This window comes from Trachemys scripta, chromosome 7 (assembly GCF_013100865.1).
Source record: "Trachemys scripta elegans isolate TJP31775 chromosome 7, CAS_Tse_1.0, whole genome shotgun sequence".
In the NCBI taxonomy this organism is placed as follows: Eukaryota; Metazoa; Chordata; order Testudines; family Emydidae; genus Trachemys; species Trachemys scripta.
In genome coordinates, this window is record NC_048304.1 from 95485475 (window position 1) to 95498107 (window position 12633).

General features: G+C 41.1%; 1 protein-coding gene across 1 annotated transcript in view; it reads right to left on the reverse strand.

Annotated features, from left to right (window-relative positions):
* MARCHF5 (membrane associated ring-CH-type finger 5) overlaps window positions 1–12633 on the reverse strand; it is a 63374-nt gene that overhangs the window by 26593 nt on the left and 24148 nt on the right. Inside the window, exon 2 of the mRNA XM_034776651.1 lies at window positions 11699–11901. Coding sequence (XP_034632542.1) covers window positions 11699–11901 — 203 coding nt within the window. The remainder of the gene's footprint in view (window positions 1–11698; window positions 11902–12633) is intronic.

Consider the following 12633-nt stretch of genomic DNA (forward strand, 5'->3'; position numbering starts at 1 on the left):
GGCACAAGTGGGCCATGGAGTTTTTTTTAATAGCATGGGGTGGGGGGCGCGCATCAGAAAGAAAAAGGTTGAGAACCTCTGATATAGAAGACATTATGGCACGGAGACAGTTGCACACTGAGAAGCTGACCCCTTGCTCCCAGTCACCCTGGCACAACTTGTTTCTGCTCCACCATGCATTGCCAAAACTTTGCCAAAAAACAGTGCACTGGACGGTGGCAGGTTGCACACTAGCAAATCTATCCCTGGTGCACTATACCGTGCGTCAATACAGGCACTTCTGATGAGCGTGTGCATCACTGACAAAAGGAGCCAAGTATGCACACGCACAAGTGATATACTAACTGCAGCGGCTTTAAGCCAACGTATCTGCATCGACCAAAGTTTGTAATGTAGACATGGCCTAACATACCAACAAAACCGTTAATTCTCAGCTGAATACAATGGGATAAACAGAAGCAACAGAGTTGAATATTGTTCTGAAAATCTTTAACATTGGTGATGACTTGAAGAATCTGGGCAAGCAGACCCACCCTTTAAAGCAGAACTAATAAAAACTGGAACACTGTACTATAAAGTCATAACCCTGGCCCTTTTTTTAAATATAAGGGACGTCAGGTTAAAAAAATGTATTAATAATCTAATGCACTGGTAACAAAAAAAAAAAGTTTAAAACCTAGTTTAACTTTTCACCATTTAGGGTTTTTGTTTTTTGGTTTTTTTTACACTGCATACAGCTTATACAATGAAAATAGATTAATATAACTTATTGGTTTTACTGGACTAGCCAATACAGAAACATCTGGGTTCTAGATACTGCAGCAGAATTTTAAAATCAAAATAAAATGACTGAGTGCAAACATTTTACTACCACGTTTTGTCCAAAAGAATATACTGGTATATAACATTTAACGTTTGGGCTTGAACTACCTGACATCTTATTTCAAAGGCTTAAAAAAATAAAAAAATAAAAATAAAAAAGGCAACACAGTCACCTCTCAATGGGAATTGGGCACCTAACCACCCCTCTTTGGGTCTTTTAAACTCTCCCTCGTTTACACTGTGATATTTAAAATAATATCTAGAACAAATAAAGGACCAAGTCCTTCATCAAATACAGTGGGGTCAGGATTTGGCCCAAACTTGATACATAGCAAAAAGTTTCACAACAATATAAACTACTTCAGCTTTATCTAAAACTGAAGAGACAAAAAGAACGAACGGACTTATTAAAGAGAAAAAGGGTGCGATGGAAGAAGGAAAATACTACTATGATAACTCCATTTGTTGCTGTGTTCCTCACTTTGAGGTCAGCTGATATTATCAAGAAATCCTGCTCTATTCTTCACTGCAAATGGCTGAGCCACATCAAGCCAAATCATTTTTAAAACAAACTTCATGACAATGCTCCTACAGCATCTTCTAATGAGGAACCAAAGTACTTCACAAATGTAATTATTTCAACCTCAGAATACACTTGTAAAGTAAGGCATAAAACTTGCTCAAGGTCACAATGATATCTATGGCAGAGCTAAGAAGAGAGCACAGATCTCCTGTTCTATCTTATGCTTTAAACAAGACCATCTTATGACAGTTAACTGTATTTTTAAAATTCTTGTTTGAGTAAACTGTGTATTAAAATGGTAAATTTTAATGTCCTTTGCTACATCTGTGCAGCAGTGTTGATTACTATACAGAGAGTCATTCTAAATGTGCTTTAAAAATCAGCATTACAACATAACATATCATGTTAAGCTTATTAGATGTTTATCTTTATTGAATATTTTAGAATCTGTAGGTTGAGGATTTTAATGTGTACACATGCGTAGTATTTAGTTAAATGACAATCACTATAAGATTTAGTGAGATAAATATTTCTTATTTTGCTACTAAGTCACTTTGAAAACTTATGGCCTGATTTCTGTAGTAGCTGAATACCTAAACCTCAGACTGAGGTCACTGGGACCTGCACATGCTCAGTACCTCTGAAGATCACAACATTACAAGTTTTAAGTTGGTTGCTAAATTGAGCCTTCTTTCTGTGCATGGAACTAGATTTGTGAAAATGAAGGCAATTACATTCTCACCCCACAATCTGGACTACTACATCCCCGTTCATCATAAATCAAAGCAAGTTTCAAAACTATTTCAGATTCTTCCTCCTGTCCCAAAACTTTCAATCCCTGCCTAGCAACAAGAATAGGGGAAACTGAGGTAACAGAATGGGCATCCAGACTGCAGTAAATCTCCTAGGTAACTCAATGTTACCAGAGAAACTGCATCTGAAAAGTGAAATACGATCTTTCTAAGAAAAATCGTAGATAACGTTTTCACCCAAATGCAGTGTAGCCAACCCTTACTATTGTTATGGAGTCTTGCAATAGTTGGTGTTTTCATAAAGACCCAGCTCCTTAAGGGAAGTGATGACACAAGAATTCAGCTCTCCTTTTTAAAAAAGTTTCTAGCCCATACTGTTTTATTCAGGTCTTATACCACAGTCATCATGGTAGTATCTAGGTGGCTTCCAGTTGTACACTAAACAATACATCTTACATCTGTTATGTGTGGTTTCTCCTTTCTTTCTCATCCTCTCCTAAAGGGGTAGAATTGTGTGTGTATTATACTGTTTTGTTTTGATAGGGTTTTTGTTTTTTAAAGTACATGCTTCTATGTGTTTATATGCAAGAAGACAAGATCAAAGCAGCATGCTATCCACTCAGAGTGGCAAATGGTAAGATTTATGATTGGCTTTTGTTCCTATGGAAGTCTTGGATTGGCTCTCAAAAGCTTGTCTAGCAGACTAATTTTGCTTGTGTGAAAAAGAGCCTGGGGAACAGAGTTGTTAACCCTGGTCTTCATCCTGGAACTTTAGGTGATCCTTCAGACATCCTGGGCTGCGCAATCTATGACTTGAAGGTAAGGACTGAGACCTTGAACTTAACTCAGTATTCTATGGGAAGCCAATACACAGAACAGAGAACAGGTCTGATGTGCTCATGATATCCTGTGTAGCTGAACAGACACACTGGAGCATTCAGTACTACTTGAAGTTTCCTGATTGCCGATGGCTTCATGCAAAGATATACTGATTTGCTGTATGGGAGGCAAGGAAGGTGTGTATAACTGAGGCCAGTTAATCATCTGCCTGGACAGGATAGAATTTCCTTACCAAAAAGAGATGATAGAAAGCATTACTTGCAGATGCTACGGGCTAACTTAGCATCAGCAAGGAATCTAGGAATACTCCCAAACCTAAGGAATTAATTGACAAATTGTAGGTTTGCATCTTCACCCAAAGGAGAATGCACTCTGCCTGCAAATTAAAGGGCTTTCCTCTGTCTCTGAACATAACCTCTCCCTTCATTGGATTGAAAAACCACAAGTTGATCTCATCCAAGCACTGGGGCATCTTGGTGATGGTAATTCATATGTGGTGAAGAAGATATGACACACTTGCATATTGCGGACAATGGAGTCCAAGGTAATGGAGAAAAGCCTGAATATATGAACAGTGTGCACCCTATAGGCTCAGTAACCTAAATGCAAATAAAAATAATCCAGTGTTTTAAAATCATGATTTTTGAAAGCTTGGGGTTGGCAGTGCAGCAAATGGTTAATAGTGCTTTACAATACCTGTGTTGCAAGAAATGTGACAAAATACCCTAGTTTTCCTTTCATCCTAACGTGAATGAGAAGAACACAGATTGTTTCCAACCTTAGGTAAAAGTAAAGTGAATTTAAGATTTTAAAATTGTAAGAAAAACCAAATGTTTTGTCGGTATTAAAATATTATTAGATTATAACTTGTACAGCACGCAGCACTTGAAAAAATACTTTGCATGGCTGATGGTAATATAATCATGTATTTTAGCTGTTCAGGTTTATGTTCAATATTTGTGCCACTAACAGAATGACTTGGTAGCAAGGAAATGAAGTGTCTAGTGAGACCTTATAGATTCATTGTTAGTGTCTGACAGCTATGCTCAACTGCATGCATTTAATTTATATTTGGATATATAAATGGAGTGTACGGAAGGTCCAAATAACGGGAAACCGACTTCAAACATGTGAAGGAGGAGAAATAGCAAAACAAACTACACAACAAATGGAGTTAAAATGGATTACTGAAGAGGTCAGTCCTCTGAGGTGGGGTCCAGAGGAGAATGAAAAGTTACCTTTACGGTATCCGTGTTCTTCAACAAGTGATCCTCTTCTAAATTTTATTTTTCCCAAATTTATATTACTTTTCTTTTAAACCCTTTCACTGACGTGTTCATAAGTATTTGTTCTCCTGTGAAAACTGGCTCGGCATATCCTCACTTGTAGAATACATAAGCATCTGCGCTGAGCCTGGAACCATCAAGAAAAACAGTGACCAATACGGCTTGTGCAAATCCCTTCATGGATCCAAATGTACAGACCAGCAGCTATCAAGAAACATGTGGCCCCAATTGCCCTCCGTTTTTTCTTACCTGGCTAGCTGAGTGTCAAGCAGTGTGTTGCAATGCCAGTTGCTATCTTTTATTTACTAGGCTCGTTTTTATTTGCGAGCAACTAGGTCTATTTCCACATACTCTTAACAAACTTCCTGGTACCACACGCTATGTTCAGTTCTTTGCATGCCAAAGCTCTGGTTTATGCTTTGGTATTGTTTAATGGCTTATATAGCCTCTATTTCCCTTTTTCATTCGAAATGTCCGATTTCCGACAAGGAGGCATGTTTTTAAAACATGAGACAGTAGAAGATATGCAACATACCCACACGTTCACTGCCTCGTGTGCCTGAGAAGGTCCCTCTCTCTCCAGTTTGTAATTGTGTCTGTACATTTCCTCGCCCCCGAAAGCTGCAAAAGAACAAACTAAAACCTTTCCTATTGCAGGAGACTTGAAGGCTCAATCTGCAGGTCAGTCCACAGTACATCTGAGTACAGCAGAGATCCTGGACAGTTGGGTTCCATTTCCATTGTGTGAAAGCTGGGGTTGACTACTCACTCAGTGCTGTAAGATGGTTTCTTGTTTACACTTGTGGCTTGCATAGGCTATGTGTAGCTGCATGCTGCAATGAAAGGCAGGCTGCATCTTCGCTGTGGTATGTAGCTACAAGTAGCAGTGAAAGGCTCCAGCAGCTCCCCACTGCCTATCCCTGGTTCCAAGAGGACAGTGTTGTTTAGTGGTTAAATTACATGAGGTGACCCAAACATATACTGAGGACAATCTGAAAGGCAGTATGACTAAGTGGATCAGACTTGGGTCTGGCATAATAGAGACAATAAGATATGATGGAAGCTACCCCTATGCTCAAACAAATCTCTAAAATCTCATCTGTAAAAATCTAAAATGGCAGAGAAGAATGTCCATTCATAATTTAGTCATCTCATCCAAATTTTTGTTCACTTTGAAAGTCTATATTATATATAAATGGATTGCATAAAACAAGCATCCGTTGTCACTTACATGCAGAAATATTTGTGGATTCCACTTCATTTTGAAACTAATTTTTATTGCCAATCATAATTTTGAGAAAAAGAATAGTTCGCTTTCATACTTAATGCTTTAGTGAATGCTTTGTGGAACAATATTTTCCAGGAGCATGGCGGAGTTGAGTTCTTGATGTACAGAAGTTTTAATTGTGGCACATGGGGAAGTTCTGTCGGTTGCCCTTCCCTCCCTCATACAAACCTGGTGCCTCTTGGAGATCACCACCAGCAATACCTCCAAAAAGATACTTACTGCTGCATAAGAAAGTGCTGCTGGTGAGATCCTTTGAAGACTGGTTCTCGTCTAACTCTGGCATAATGTGACCTTGACTGCCTTCTAGGGCTGCCAGTAATAAGCGCTATAGTGGTGAGAACAACAGTCTGATAGTTAGGGTGCTGGTCTGAGGTTTGGGAGACTTGCGTTCAATTCCCCGCTCTGCCACAGACTTCCCACGTGACATTATACAAGTCAATTACACTCTCTCTGCCTCAGCACCCCATCTGTAAAATGGGAATAGGGGGTGTTCTGAGGATAAACACATTAGATTGAGATGCTCAGATACTGAGGTGATGGGGGCCATACAAGTCCCTTAGACGGATTTTTTCAGCAGCAAGCTGTGGGTTTTACAAATAAAATAGATAAAGAAAAATCAGAAAAGAATGCAAGGTAAATTTTAATTAGATAGGGAAAAGCACACCTGGACAATGCTCTAGAGTTTTGATTTCCCCTCCCTTGCTAAAATAAAATGTAGATGCAGTCCTAATCACTACTTCGCTATCCCATAAAAGAAAGTCAATATTTTAAACTAACTTCAAACATCAAAAGCAGTTTATTCAAAAACCTAATGCAAAATGCTAGCATATAGGGTCATTCTTTATCAGAATGCTGTTGACTTACATCAACCTGAGGCTCCTTTTTATCCAGAGAAAAAGATCCTTCTTCCCCATTCTTGGAGCCAAATGATTCTTCTCATATGAAGAATTTTGTATTAACAGGGTATTTGTACAACTGAATTCAATTTAGCAGACTGCTCAGTCTTCCTTCTCAGGTACAACCTTTATCAGACAACTCCGCACATACCAGATCTATCTTCCTTATTAAAGACATCTATTATGGCAACATACAATTGCCCAAACATAACTGGGACCCTATTGTACTGGGCGTTGTATAAACAGATAAGACAGAACCCTGCTCTAAAGAGCTCACAATATAAGACACTCCCAATTTTTGTACTGGACCAAGGTGACAAGTGGCACTTTAAAAATGGAGCTGCAAGTCTTTATAAATTTGCCTTCAATATAGCAGTGAACTATGATCCTCACCTCTGTGCAGAATAGCTGCCCTTGTAAAATTTAATGTAGATGGTTAGCATAATGTGCCAAACAAGTAACTATACAATTTTACTTTGTGTATTCCTCCCTCCTTCCCTTCTTAACATCTTTCCCTGCATCTTTCTTTGTCATACTCACACTTGTTTTAAGCTTCTTGGGGCAGGAACTATATTTTCTTTAGTAACGCACTATTTATTACCTCTGATGCTAAATAAACAACAAAAATAATGCATCTCCCAAAAGCCAGCTAAAGACAAACATTCAACATACAGATATAAAAGTTAAGGAAAAAGCTTAAAACTAGATGTGCTGCATCAGGATGATGCTCTATGCCGGGCTACTAGGAGAATTCAGGGAATCTTAAAATCTGCAATATGCCTGTAATAAAACTACTACTTACCTGCTGCATGCAGAACTCAGGCATGTAACAAAGTGTCCAAATGATTCTACATTACTTTAGTGACCACAGTCATGGTTCTGAAAGAGTCATTACATGCCCATATATCATACCAACATTTCTCTGAAGCTACTATTTTGAATCTTAGCGTTCATTTATCAGTATTGCCAATCTCAAGAGATCAAATATCAAGAGTCAGTTCCCTGAAAGTAATGAGATTTTTTTTTTTTAATTTGAGTTGATTTTTTTTTTTTTTAATCGTGTCTTGACTAATTCCCTTGGATGCCTCTGCCAGGGTGTACATGTGATTAATTTCAGGTTGAAAAGTCAACCTTTAATGCACACAAATGTGCACTTCTCCCTGGATGTTCCACTTCCTCTCTCCTCCTTCAGACGGGGCACTACCATCCATTGCCTACTGTCTTGACTCTCTCCTCTCCCAGTTTTCCACCTTTCCTCCATATTCTCCTCCTGCAGGAGGACTACAAAATGGAACTGGAAAATGAACAATTAACATCCAAGAAGCACAAAGTACTCTATGCATCAAGTTTTCCAATTATTTTTCAATAAATCTTTGTGTGTGCCTCAAAGATCTTTACATGGAAGAATGTCTTTACAATATCAACCACCTTAGGTAATTGCAAAAACTCTAACCCAAGCAGAGCTTTCTGTAACCCTATTATACTCTATATAGGTTCTTACACCACACATCGCCATAATATCTGAGTGCCTTCCAGTAGTGCATTGAGCAACATGGCTACACATCTGTCATGTGGTATTTGTTTTCTCATCCTCTCCCGGGGGACAAGCATGTGCAGTTAGGTGTCTTAATAGGGTTTGGTTTTTGTGAGTTTTTTTTAAACAAACTATACCTGTTTCTAAGTGTTTGTTAAAGAAGACAATGTTAAAGAAGTGTGTCTTGCACTTGGAGTGGAAAATAGCGAGAGTAGTGATGGTCTTCAGTTCTTGGGAGAGTTCAATTTCATAGTCTCAAACTATTCCTGGATAAAGTTCTGTTTCCCTATTAGACAAGCTTTAATCTTATTGAGGAGAGTTCCATTATGCCACAGGAGCGCAGTTATCCACCACTGTCTTCATCATGAAGCTTGAAGCTGTCTCTTAGATATCCTGAGCCAATGCTATGGAGTGCTTTGACAGTAAGGCCTGAGACCTTTAACTTGATTCGAAACCCTATGAGAAGCCAATGGAGCTCAGGTCTGATGTGCTCACAGTAGCCTGTGTTGCTGAGAAGATGCGCTGCAGTGTTCTGTACTAGCTGGAGTTTCCAAAGTGCTGAAGACTTCATTCCCAAGTATTGCTGTAATCCAGCTGAGACATGCAGTTATGTTTTTTTTTTTTTAAATTAAGGATTATAAATCAATTCTCATATTCAAAGCGCTTCAAAAAAAGGTCATTCTACTTTTTTGCATAATTTTGATCAGCTACGTATGTGTCATCCTACTGCAATGCAATTTAGTTTTTTAAAAAAATCTCAAGTATCCAAATAGCCAAAAATAATGTGTACTTTAATTAGCCTTCCCTTAAATTACCCTGAGGCTTCTCCTCTGCCCAGAACTGCACCTGCAGGACTTCCCCAACTCCTCCGGAATGAGCAGCTGTTGGGTTCTGGGCAGAGGAGAACTCCAGTGGGAGGCAGGGAAGCGTTGCTGTTGATTCTGGTGTCCTGGACCCAGCAGCAACTTCTCTGTGACTCCACCCCTCCCTTCCCTGGACTCCCACTGCCCCAGGACCTTCTCTATCCGCTACTACTGAGATAGGGCTAATCCCTGCATGAAGGGGTTAGCCCTAAGTGGCAAGGTCAAATCCAAGTTCTCAGCTACACAGGGTATATCTACACTGCAAATAAAAGAGCTTCAGCGCAGGGTCTCAGAACCCAGGTCAACTGATTCAGGCTTGCAGAGCTAAAGTAGCAGTGTAGTTGTTCACCAGGTTTCAGAGCCCAGGCTCCAGCCCAAGCCCAAACATTTACACGGATATTTTTAGCCGCACAGCCAGAGACTCACGAGCCCAAGTGAGTTTACCCAGGCTCTGACACTTTGTGCTGTGGGATTTTCTTGGCAGTGTAGACTCACACAGGCTCTGGTACAGAGCTCTGCCCATGCATCCAGACCCGAGAATTGTGGGGAACGGATTTGCCTCTCATGTCTTCGCAACAAATCCCCTTGCAAGTACCAAAATACTGGTATTCATGATTAATTCACAAGTGTTAGCAATACTGATTTTTAAACAGAAATTAAGTCTCTAGCTGTCATGGTTGCAAAGAAAATCTCAAAAATGCAAACCGAGGAACTGATGCAGACATGAGTCTAGTGAGAGTCTGGAACAAAAAGCACCGAGGTGCAAACGACCCCATTTATCTTAGTGCAGTGTTAACTTAGATACCCAGTGACAATTTAAATGCCAATATTGTTAACTGTTTCATCTTTCATGTAAGGAAGGAGGAAGAGGATCGAAGAACTGCACAATTTAGTGACATCTCCATTTTGTGCCACAAGTTAGTGGAGTTTAGACATACCACACTTGTATTTCCCCTCACCCCCAATCAAGAAGGAGCCTAACAGAGACCAGGTACAAGTTGTAGCCCCACAGAAGGTAACAATCTATTGTGAGCAGCATTTTGTACTCTTGGGGGAATTCTGCGCCACTGCAAATGCACAGAATTTATGTCCCCCCACAGATTTCTTTGCTTCCCTGCAGAAAAGTGACATTCTGATGGGGAAGCAAAGGGAAGCCACAAGCGCGGTCATGTGACTTTCCCCAGCAGTACGTTTCAGGTGCCCAGGGCAGCTGGCAGTAGGGTGACCAGATGTCCCGATTTTATAGGGACAGTCCCGATTTTTGGGTCTTTTTCTTATATAGGCTCCTATTACCCTCCACCCCTGTCCCGATTTTTCACACTTGCTGTCTGGTCACCCTAGCTGGCAGAGAGGTAAATCACTGTGGGGCAGAAGAAGACCCGGTTGGTGGCTCCTACACTGCACTGGGCTCAGCTGCTAGTCCCGGCTGGGCTGGGGAGGACTGGTCTTCCTCTTCCCCTGCATGGCATCTGGGGCCATGTCACACCCACCCCCAGTTTTCTCCCCCAGCTGTAGGAAGCTCTGCAAACTCCCACCCCGCCCTCGCACTTTCTGCACCCATGGCTCCTCAGCTGCAGAGGGAGTGATCTCTGTACAGGGAGCTGCTCCCCCATCCACCCAACCCCTGTGCATCCAGACCCCCTCATATCCAGACCCTCTCGCTGAGCCTCAGCCCCCCTTCACCCAGAACCCCTCCCCCCAAGCCCCACTCCCCCTGCACCTGGACCACCAAATGAGCTACTCGCACCCGGATCCCAACCCTACTGAGCCCCAACCAGATGCACTTGGATCCCCACCCCACTGAGCCCCACACCCCCAGCATCTGGACTCCCCACACCCAGACTCCCCTGCTAAGCCCCAACCACCTTCACCTGACCCCCCTGCAGAGTCCCATTACTGTTGCACCCAACCCCCCCCAACAAGCCCCCATGCATCAAGATCCCCCCCCCCAGATTGCCCACTGAACCGCCCGCACCCAGATTGCCCCACACAGACCCCTCTCAACCCACCCCTGGACCCCCCACACTAAGCCTCTCCACACTTGGAGCCTGCCTTGCTGAGCCTGCCTGCCCACACCTGGTGCACCTGGCACAGAGAAGCAGGGCACTGGGGTGTTTCTGGGGCAGGCCCAGTCCTTATGCTGTGTCAGGGTTGGGTGCAGCCTCACCACTGAGTCCATGTCCTGCGGGGGAACAGCACAGTGATCTCTCACTTCTGTGCAGCCAGTGGCCTGTGCTTCCCAATGCCATGCTGGAGCTTCCACATTCATTTGACAAATAAAATTTACAGAATTGTGCAGAATTTTAAAATATTGTGTGAAGAATTTTTAATTTTTTGACAGAATTTTTGGTGCAGAATGCTCTCGGGAGTAATTTTGGCAACTCCATGTGGAAAGAGCTTGGAACAGTATCCCCTCCACTTTTCTACTACAATATTGTTGTCTCTTGGGTACGGAGCAGTACTCACGGTGTCCTATACAAATTAAATATAAAAATACTTTCAGGTAATATTAGGGACATTGTTACACATCTGCGGGCAGGCTCCCTTCTCTGCCCCTCAACTGACTAAAACCAGTCTCCTCTACAGGCTGGCAAAGGATTCTGGGGTATGATTATAGTGAGCTATTGGTCTCAGCTCATCTACAGGGCAGAAGCTGTCTAAAGTTTACAGGATGCAGTGAACTAAACCAGGACAGATGCATTACTTGCAAATTTCTGCATCAATTTTCCAAAGAGCACCAATAACTTAAATGATGAATTAGCAAGTCCTGATGTGTTTCACAACATAGAAGTTTACATGCCAAACAGAAGTTAGATACTGGAAGTTTTGTATAAAATAGAGTATAAATATTGATACAATTGCACTGTATTTGAATTTAACTGCACATCTCTTACCTAGCTTTGGAAATACTATTAAGTATTCTGCATTGCACTGAGGACATGCAACTCGAGCTGTACTGTTTCCTCTCTGTTTTTCATCCACCCAACGCTGTAGACAAGTTTGGTGAACCCATTTTGTAGAGCCTCTACACCTGCAAGGTCTCACCCACTCCGCTGTTCGATCATCTTCATCGGTGGCAAAACACACCCAGCAACTTCTGTAATTAAAACGAACACATATCAGACAAAAGTACCAATGTATATAAACAACACTTATAGATAATATTTTTACATGTAAAGCAGTTTAAAAAAAAAAAACAACCACCACCTTGAACCTGGAGAGGGCAATTACACTTGTCACTCCTCGTATCACCAAGAACACCAATACGTCTTTTGCAGAGCAAACTTTTCCTATTAATAATGCAATAATGTTTGTCAGCAAAATATTAGTTTTAAAATATTTTTGAATACTTAGGCACTATTAATTCAGTTTGATAATTGAGCAATTAGTCAATGTCAAAGTTGTAGACTCAAAATCTGAATCACTTGATAGATATTTGCAAAGTACACGTTCTTAATGTATTATCCATGCTTCTACTCACCTCAGAACCACTGCAAAACACATGCTTTGCTGTCTGCTTTAATCAAAAACAGACACCTATGCCAACAGTACGGTCCTTGCAAAACAAACTCAAAACCACTGTGTGTGTGTGATGAAGGCCAACACAAAGTGTAATGCATCATATTGGTATTAAACATCCAACAAGGAGAAGAGTTGAGACATCTGAGTATGACAGTATCCCACTTGTCTATCACCAGAATGTTACAAAAGCACCAAAAAAACACTTTAGTTACAAAAATAACCACAATGCTGTAAGTGTTATCTGGATATAGTATCAATACTTGGAACTTATAGAGCACTTCTCATCAAAGTACCTCAAATTATTTTA